The sequence below is a fragment of the Chenopodium album genome, chromosome 15 (assembly GCF_948465745.1).
Source record: "Chenopodium album chromosome 15, dcCheAlbu1.1, whole genome shotgun sequence".
Classification (NCBI taxonomy): Eukaryota; Viridiplantae; Streptophyta; class Magnoliopsida; order Caryophyllales; family Amaranthaceae; genus Chenopodium; species Chenopodium album.
Window position 1 is genome coordinate 29,170,347 of NC_137848.1, and position 9,887 is coordinate 29,180,233.

At 39.5% G+C, this 9,887-nt stretch overlaps 1 protein-coding gene across 1 annotated transcript; it reads left to right on the plus strand.

The window, feature by feature from the left end:
- The first annotated feature begins 3,473 nt into the window (after positions 1-3,473).
- LOC145581034 (uncharacterized) lies at positions 3,474-7,228 on the plus strand. Its single transcript, XM_081638105.1, has 9 exons — positions 3,474-3,874; positions 4,010-4,017; positions 4,130-4,866; positions 5,069-5,164; positions 5,278-5,368; positions 5,493-5,620; positions 5,708-6,240; positions 6,309-6,424; positions 7,143-7,228. The coding sequence occupies exons 1-9, from the start codon at positions 3,474-3,476 to the stop codon at positions 7,226-7,228; spliced, it is 2,196 nt and encodes a 731-aa protein (XP_081494231.1).
- The last annotated feature ends 2,659 nt before the right edge of the window (positions 7,229-9,887 follow it).

The window sequence follows — 9,887 nt, forward strand, 5'->3', positions numbered from 1 at the left end:
CAGTGGAGGCGGTTGTTGTCTGAGTGATGGAGGTAGTCTCCACCTCCATTGTACTAGGGTTGCTCGGGTCATAAGAGACCCTAGGGTGAACCAGACTTCCGTCTGGGTTCCTGGCCGCATGACGCTCACGCGTACGCATGGTTCTTGTCATTGCCTGTGGGGACAGAGAAGAATAAGTGGGGGTGAGTACGTACGCACTAGACATAGACTCACTCCAAGGAGGAGACAACTCTTCTCCGTCCACTCTAGACTCCTCAGTCTCAGGCGAACGGCCGGCCTCATGAGGAGAGTCGGACGAAGCTGAGTATGGATCCAGGATTGAAATAAAAAAAATACAAGGATAAAGGAAAGAAAGAAGTGTAGACGGCCTACCTTTGTACGTTCTGAAAACTTCGAAAGTGTTCTTGGTGTTGTTGAAGAATGCCCGGAAAACTCAAACTCACGGCGGCGCTCTTAAAGATTAAGGGGAAAATCACTTTCTCTCTCTAGAATTCACAATTGGGTAATGTGTGAAAATGAGAATTCACTTCCCATATTTATAGAATGAATCTATGGGGGCAAAATGGTAAAACCACCTTTCCCGCCTAAACATCCAAACGGTAATTTTTTGAGAAATTACTCGAAGAAAGAGACAGAATGACGTTAGGGTTCTGTTAACTTATGTGGAAATCAGACGGACAATTGACGGCACGTCAAAGTGAGTTGAATCACAAATTCAAGAGATTTACACCTTCAACACTTAGTCTCCAGAACTTAAAAATATCTAAAGAAGAAAATGCGTCCGCCCAGTTCCCAGACGTTAGTCCAAAGGGGAGATTTCAGACGTACGCAACATGATGAAAGAACCAGAGAGTACGCCTGAAATCAAGGACGCCCAATCCATTTCGAACGTAGTGGACGCTCTAGGTAGGTAGGAAATAAGCTCCTCCCAGAGTATGAGAACGTCCATACCAAAATAAGAGGACGTCTAGTCCCACTGCTATGGCCACTCTGGGTAGCTAGGAAATAAGCTCCTCCCAGAGTATGAGAGCGTCCAGACCAAAAAGCAAGGACGTTCATTTTAAATGTTGTGGACGCTCTGGGTAGTTAGGAGATAAGCTCCTCCCAGAGTATGAGGACGTCCAGTCCAAAGTATGTGGACGTCCCGATGAGCTAGGAGATAAGCTCCTCCCAGAGTATGAGGACGTCCAGTCCAAAGTATGTGGACGTCCCGATGAGCTAGGAGATAAGATCCTCCCAGAGTATGAAGACGTCCAGTCCAAAATATATGGACGTCCAAATGAACCTGGGGTTAAGCCTCTCTCAAAGTATGGACGTCCAATTGAGCAAAAAGACAAGTTCACTCCAGACTACGAGGACGTCCAGAACAAAATATATGGACGTCCAGATAGCAAAGAGAGTTTTGAGTTCAAAGTATATGGACGTCCAGGGCAGATGGGAGGTAAACCCAACCCAGAGTACATGGACGTCCAGATGGAAGATCAGAGGAGGCGGCCAGAAAGTGTACGAGCCACCCCCTCTGAGGGGCAAATGTTTAGGGTAAAAATACCCCAAGTACATGGCCCAATCTCATAGTGACACGTGGCCCAATAAGAAGGCGACACATGGCCCTATGAGAAGGTGACACGTGTCAGCTGCCTTTAGAACACAATACAACATCAGAAAGAGAAAAAGGCCTTGATCACATCAGGCCCAAATCCCGAGAAAACCTTGAATGCCGCAAAACGGCGCCCCCCATGACACGTGGCGACCCCTGATTGCGCAACCAATCACGTCACGAAATTCTAAGGTATAAACCCTGGAGGGGCACATGTTCCCACCTATATAAATACCCCAATCATTCATGATGGGAGGGGTGGATTGGGACATAACATAAGAACAGAGTAGTAAAGAGCTCCAACTTCTCTCTACTTTCTCTCTCTAGCTTTTCCGATTTCCGATCTCTAACTTGATCGTCGGAGGCGAATATTCCGATACACGGAATATTCGTTGTTTTGCAGGTGTCCGAGTCTCATTGTCAGGAGAACGCGACCAGTATCCGAGGAGTTCACAAAAAACCCCGAAACACCTTGAGTTAATTGGAAACTTTACTAACTAGAAATCACCTTCTATAAAGTCCTCTCCTAAACCAAACAATAAATATCCAAATACTTAAATTTACAGCAATACTAACTAACTTTAAAACCTTCAAAATCCAATTAAACAACACTTTAAACCCTTCACTTTAATTAAAATCAAAAGGTTATATATATATATATATATATATATACATATATATATATATATATATATATATTCCTTCATAAAAACCTTAAAATACACCTTTATACACCAAATTACAGCAAGTTTAAAATTTTAAAAAATCTGAAAATTTATTTTACACATGAAATCTTAAAATTATAATAACCCTTGAAGCTACCTACATTATATATTAAGTTAGTAAGTTTTAAACCCAAAAAAAAACACAAATTCAAATGCATTATGAATAGGTGTTGACTTTTCTCTCTTCTCTCTCTAGCTATGGTGATCTGATTTGCTGTTTTTGTTCGAAAAAATTCAATTTCAATGGCAAAAAAGAAGAAAAAATCACTCATATTCCACAAATTACACAGAATACTAAAACTATAGCTCTTATTGATACTTTTGTAGAAAAATTGCAGAACTCTAGAACCCTTTTCATTCCGACTTCTATAAATGAAGAGGATGAACTTGTTACCCCAGCTCCGGGAACCGTTCACCCCTCAGCTGGTATGATACCCAGATATGATGCTGAAACTACTGCGGCATTTCATGGAATTAATTTTGGCTGACAATTCCAATAGATTAGTAACTAGGGTTTTGCCGGTTACTGTTCCATTGGATTCCATGCCTGATTCTTCTTCGACTCATTCAGGGAATGATTCTATGAGTGCTGATCAGCCACCTGAGCAACCTGCTCTAGCTAATCAACCTCAGAATAGCAATCCATGGAATAGCCCTCAAGGGAAGCTTATTACTAAGGGTTTTAGCCTGTCATTTGTTGCCCTTGTGATCAAGGAAAGCAAAGTTGTTGCTCAACTTCATGTTGCAGAATTGGAGCAGGGTAACAATAAATGGGGGAATACGATTGTCTTCTATCTCTTGGGTACTATCCAACTATTGCTGCAGTTCACAAGTATATTTCTGATAATTGGATCAGTGTTATTAAGCCTGACATTTATTGGCATGATGATGGTTATTTCTTGGTTAAGTTGCATAATTCTGATGATAAGGATACTATTCTGAATGTTGGTCCCCATATGTTTTTGGGTAGACTTGCTATTATTAAGCCATGGTCTGAAAAGTTCACCTTTCATGATGAAGTGCTTAGAACAGTCCCTTTATGGGTTAAACTTCCCAACTTGCCTCTTAATTGCTGGGGTGTTTAGACTCTTAATGGGTTGGGTAGTGTTATTAGAGTTCTTATATGTGCAGATGAATGCACATCTAAACAGATGAGGGTTTCTTTTGCTAGACTTCTTATTGAGGTTAATGCTACTAAACCTCTTCTTACTAGTATTTGGGTTGAGAATCCTGCAGGTGACTTCATTGAGGAGCAGAAAATCATTTTTGAGTGGGCTCCTCTTTTTTGTAAAAAGTGTAATAGAGTTGCCCATAATTGTGATATTCCTGTTAAGCCACAATCTAAGAAGAAAACAACTGTTGATAAGCAGCTTGCAAAGGAACCAGTTAAGGTTTGGGTTCAAAAAGCTCAGACTGTTCCTGTTCCTGTTCCTGTAGTCCCTGCCCCTGCTCCTGTAGTGTCTGCAGCTGTTCTTGCTACTTCTGGTACTTTTAGTAATGGTGATAACTCTATTCATGGTGCTACTACTATTACCCCTGCTCCTACTGCTCAGTAGCACAACTCAGATGATTGGAGAATAGTGGGGAGAAGGCACAAAAGTCACGGTACTACTCATGCTGCTTATGGTATAGCAAGTACAAATTCTTACTTTGCTTTGGGTGATATTGCTGGACTATTTCCTAACAGGGGTGATGGTAATCCCCTTTTGGGGTCATGATAGTCCTAACTTGGAATATTAGAAGTCTCAATGACCTCAATAAAGTGGCTGATGTTAAGCAGCTCCTTTAATTTTTTAGCAAAATGCAGATGTGATAAGTCTCTTTGAAACAAAAATAAAGCATAAGAATCAGTTATCTATTCAGAAGAACATTAGTAGAGGGTGGGTATGGGTTACCAATTACTCATGCTCTCAAAAAGGAAGAATTTGGGTTGGTTGGAGGAATGACAGGCTTAATTTAGATGTGCTGGCTATTCATGAGCAGTATATTCATTGCATTATAAGCTCTAAGGATCTTCAAAAGCAGGTTGTCTGTACTTTTGTCTATGGTTTGCATTCTATCCATGATAGGAAAGGGCTCTGGGATGGTATTAATGGCTTAACTATTCCTGATCTTCCTTGGCTCTGTGCTGGTGATTTTAATTCAGTCCCGAATAGTGGTGATAAGCTGAATGGGAATGGTATTACAGATTATGAAGTCAGAGATTTTAGGCAGTTTGTGGAAGACATGAAGCTTCTTGAAATTAAGAGCAAAGGGCTCTTTTACTCTTGGTCAAATAAGGCTCACTCAAGGCCTAGAACTTGCACCAGAATTGATAGGGGTTTGGTTAACCAATGGTGGATTGATTATTATGCTCATGTTGAAGCCATTTATCTGGCTCCTTCCTTATCTAACCATAGTCCTATCCTATTTGATATCTTTGCTTCTTCACCTGGGAAAGGGAGGCTTTTTAGGTTTCTGAATTGTATTGCTTCTCATGATTTGTTTGAAGATTCTGTGAGAGAAGGCTGGGCTACCTCTGGCCATGGGTCTGCTATGAGTAAGGTTTGGAACAAACTCAAGCTTGTCAAAGCTAAGATGAAGGACTTAAACTCTAAGCACCTTTAGCAATGTTTATAGCAGGATTGGTGCTGCTTAAGCAACTTTAGTGGAGGTGTAGCCTAAACTAGATGCTGGCTATGACCCTTCCTTTGTTATTGCTGAAGATGATTGTATTCAGCAAGTGAAATACTGATGATCTGTGTAGGAGAATATTTACAAGCAGAAGTCTAGAATTGACTGGATCAAATTGGGTGATGGGAATAATCATTTTTTCTTCCCTGTTATGAATCGTAGGCAAAGTGTGAATAGAATTGACTCTATTTACACTTCTGATAATATTTTGCTGAAGAAACCTAAAGATGTGGAACAGGAAATTGTTGGATTTTATAAAAGCTTGATGGGTTTTGCTGCCAGCTCTCTTCCGTGGTTGATTTGGTCACTTTGAGGAAAGGCAAGCAACTGTCTGCTTCTACTCAACAGCTTCTTACTGCTGATGTGACTACAGGTGAGATTAATGAGGCTATTAAAGGAATTGAGGCCACCAAAGCTCCTGGAATTGATGGCTTTAATTCTTTCTTTTTTCACAAATCCTGGCATATTATTAAAGGATATTTATGATGTTGTTTTAGATTTCTTTAGGACTGGGGTTATCCATAGAGCCTGGAATTGTACAACTATTACTCTTTTCCCTAAAGTTCAAAATCCTTCCTTTGCAAAGGATTTTAGGCCTATTGCTTGCTGTACAGTGCTGTATAAAGTTATTTCAAATATTTTGTCAGCTAGACTTGCTAGAGTCATTGGGGAAGTGGTTAATGAAGCTTAAGCTGGGTTTATTCCTGGCAAGCATATCTGTGATAACATTTTGTTGGCTACTGAGCTGATAAAAGGGTATTCTCTTAAGCATATCACCCCAAGGTGTTTGATCAAGGTTGATTTAAAAAAGGCTTATGACTCTATTGAATGGCGTTTCTTGGAAATTGTTGTAGCAGAGTTGGGATTACCTGACACTTTTATTGGGTGGATTATGAACTGCATTTCTACAGTTTCTTTTTCTGTTCTTATCAATGGTATCCTCTCTCCTACTTTTAATGTTAAGAAGGGTCTCAAACAGGGTGATCCTATGTATCCCTTTCTTTTTGCTATTGGTATGGAATACCTCTCAAGGTGCTTACATGAGCTTGATTTTGTTCCTAATTTCAACTTCCATCCTAGATGTGAGAAGCTTCACCTTAGTCATCTCATGTTTGCAGATGATTTGATTTTGTTTGCCAGAGCTGATGAATGCTCTATTAAGCTGCTTTTTCAGGCTTTCAATAAATTCTCTCATGCCTCTGGTCTTTTTGCTAACATAGAGAAGAGTGAAGCCTATTTAGGGGGGTTTCTAATCTTAAGCAGGCTATGCTTTTGCAGATTCTGGGAATGGTTCCTGGTTTCATTCCCTTCAGGTATTTAGGTGTGCCTCTTTCTTCCAAAAAGCTTACAATCAGGCAGTGTAAACCTCTCATTGATAGAGTTACAGCTAGGATCAATGGTTGTGTTGCTAGGAATTTATCTTGTGCAGGTAGGCTCCAAATGGTTAAGAGTATTCTTTTTGGGGTGTAGACTTATTAAAGTCAAATTTTTATTTTTCCCAAGAAAATTTTGAAAGAAATTGAAGCTAGGTTCAGAGCCTTTCTTTGAACTGGACAGTCCAATCCATCTAAGCAGTCTTTGGTAGCCTAGAGTTCAGTTTGTTTGCCTAGGGTCAGTGGGAATTGGAATGTTATTTCTCTCCCAGAATGGAATACTGTAGCTGTGTGTAAACTGCTGTGGGATATTACTCAAAAAGCTGACTCTCTTTGGGTAAAGTGGGTTCATGTGTATTATTTCAAGAACAAAAACGGCTGGGAAGCTAATATTCCTAAGAAGAGTTCATGGGTTTTGAGAAGAATTCTCAAATGCAGGCAAGTTATTCATGATATTGGTGGTTGGGATAATGTGAGAAAGGGAGCTGGGGTGTAGATCAAGAAGATTTACAGGCTTTTGAGACCTCAAGCCCCTAAAATGCCTTGGAAAAGACTGATTTGTAATATCCATGCATCCCCAAAGAGCATTTTCATTCTTTGGCTGGCTTTGTGGAATAGGTTAATGACCAACGACAAGCTCCTGTCCTGGAATGTTCATTGTGATCCAATTTGTGTTCTTTGCCTTACAACTGCTAAGAATGTTAACCATCTGTTTTTTGAGTGCAGTTACTCTAAGCAGATCTGGCAAAAAGTGTTAAGTCTTTTGAATTGCAGGAAAACTGTTCAGGCCTTCAGTCAAGAAATTAGCTGGAGCATCAGATTCCGCAGGAAGACTAGAGCTGCTGGCATATTGCATATGATGTTTCTTGCTGAAAAAATTTATGCTAATTGGATTTAGAGGAATAATGTTGTGTTTACAGGATGTTGTTTTCCTGTAGACATTGTATTTAGGGATGTTGTGTTTAGGGTTGTTTGTAGATGTTCTGCTGCTGACAGACATCTTCTTTTACTGTAATTGGAACTTTTGGTGTTTGTTGCTATTTGGTTGTAAATTTGTTGTAGCTTGTTTGCTTGAAGATATTTGGTTTTGATGCACTATTCTTAGGCTTTTTGTCTGGTCCTTGCTTTTGGAACCTTTCCTAGAAGGTGGCCAGTTTCTTGAGTCTAGTAGTTGTTCTTGGATCAACCTAGAACCCTTCCTAGAAGGTAGCTAGGTGTGATCTTGGAACTGTTTTGGCTGGTGTTTGGCCTGTTTTGGTCTTGTAGTGTTTGGTGTTTTTATAGCTTAGCTTTTTGCAAGCTGTAACTTTCCTCTTTGGTAAAAAAATTCTCTATTTAAAAAAAAATAAAAAAAAAAAAAAACCTTAAAAACACTAATTCAATATAATTAGAGGCCTCAAAATAATAAACAAAAAACTAAAAATTTATTCTTAAAACTAATCTTCGAAATTCAATGCTTCATACCCACAAAATAGCCCCAACAACTGTTTGGAGGAAATAATATCATGAAAATATGAAATTACCACAAGTAAAACCCAAATTTATAACTTTAGGAAATCTGAAAATTTATTTATAATCGAAATAATTGAACTTTAACATAATTTAAACATAATATGATCAAGTAATTTGATTAACACGTTTACCATGAAAATCAAGTTTTAAACCCTTATTTTCTTAATTAAATAAATCTGAAATTTTAGAAACTACATTAAACATAGTACAATAAAAAAAAATTAAAAAAAAAACCCTTAATAAAGATTGAAACTTGAATCAATTTAACAATAAATAAATAAATAAATAAATAAATAAAAATAAAAAAGAAGGTGGGAGAGAGAAAGGGGAGAACTGGGGTTGCGGAGGTTGCCGGTCAGCAGGGTGGCGTCGGTGGTGACTCGGTGTCGCCGATCAGCAAGGTAGCTAATGAAGTGGGCTTGTGGTTTCTTATTTTTTGTGTGAAATTGTGAATCAGGGGAAAAGCAAGAGGGAAAGTAAACAAGTAGTAGTACGTGAAATTGCAACGAGGGAACTCATTTGAGGGTTTTTCTTTCTAATGAAGTGGGCTTGGGGTTTCTTGCTAATTGGGCTCAAACTAGTAAGTTTAAGGAGAAATATAAGAAGAGTTAGTCCAAGTACAATGATAGTAGAATAAAATACTTTTCTCATTAAAGTTATCCTCATAAATTATATACAAAAAACTTTGATTAAATTAATATTAAAATAATCTATATAAATACATAATTATAATAATATACATATTGTGATCATAAAATATAATTATAAATTTCACAAATTTGCAGGGGATTACACGGGCATTGCTAACAATGCTAGCCGCACCTGTCGCGCACGAGCAGCAGCAGCCCGCATTGCGTGCGTGGCTTGTTGCGCGCTTGTGCGAGCTCGGTGCGTGACCAGTATACCTTCGCTAGCGTGCCAATACTAGCAGCTCTAGCAAGGCCAGCAACTAGCAAAGCTTGCTAGGCCTCGCTAACTACTGCTAGCAGCTTGCTCCCAGCAGCCCGCAAGCACGCAAGGCTTGCTTGGCCGAGATCGCTAGCGCGCGCCAAGCTGGCAAGCCCAACCAAGGGTCTAGGTCACCAGCAAAGAAGCCTTGGCGCTCGAGGCTAGGCGCGTCAGCTGGCGCGCGTGGATTGGCCGAGGCTATGTGAGTGTGGCGGTTTTGTGAGGGAGCTTGGAGAGGAAGTAAATGGTCCCCTCCCCTTGGTGGTCCTCACCTACTTCTTCTCTCTTGCTATGCCACTTGTTGATTCTTGATTGCATTGCCTTTTTCTTTTGATTTTTTATTTAAATTAAAATAGAAAAGGGGATTTTTTCCAACTCTCCCACATTGATAGGAGAGAGGAATGTTCATGGGATTTTCTCTATAAATACCAAGCTTTGGGATTTGAGAAAATCCACTTTTGAGTTGTGAGCTTGAAAGGATCGCCAAAAAGCGTGAACACTTTCGCTCATAATACTCTAAGTTCTTTTGGTCTAGCCCCGGCTAAGCTCCAGGGTAGGGGCCGTACGGGTCGTGGTTGTGGGTGGACTTCGTTTGAGGTTCACGCATTTGCGAAACTCGAGTAGCTTTTCAAATACGAGTTCTTTAAGGAGCGAAGCACGCTACAGGGGTAAAATCGTCTTTCTCTCTTTATTAATTATGTAATTAATTATGTCATTAAATAATGTGCTTGTTTAGTTACATTTATTATGTGCGGGTCTTGGGGTTGAATTTTTATTCGGCGTGGTGTTGGACATCACAAACCCCAACAGTGGTATCAGAGCCTCGCTCATTCAAATTTTTGTAACTATTTTCAAGGTGATTTAAAATGACTTAAAATTCTAGTTATGCTTGCTAATCAAATTAGAAGTTCGTTTTGTTTATTTTAATCTCGATTTTAAATCGAAGTTTAGCTCCAGAACCTAGATTTTGACCCAAGACTAGTGAATTTTGGGTGGAAACATGATCCTGGAACTCTTTTGATCCTTTCAGGGTTGTCGAGAAGCCCAAATTCTGCTCAA

Bases quoted from the DNA above. Each gene is read 5' to 3' on its own strand.
- LOC145581034 (XM_081638105.1), top strand. From the start codon at position 3,474: ATGAGGGTTTCTTTTGCTAGACTTCTTATTGAGGTTAATGCTACTAAA. The intron at 6,241-6,308 runs GTTTCTAATCTT...CATTCCCTTCAG, and splicing joins AGTGAAGCCTATTTAGGGGG to GTATTTAGGTGTGCCTCTTT. The intron at 6,425-7,142 runs GTAGGCTCCAAA...TTTGAATTGCAG, and splicing joins TAGGAATTTATCTTGTGCAG to GAAAACTGTTCAGGCCTTCA.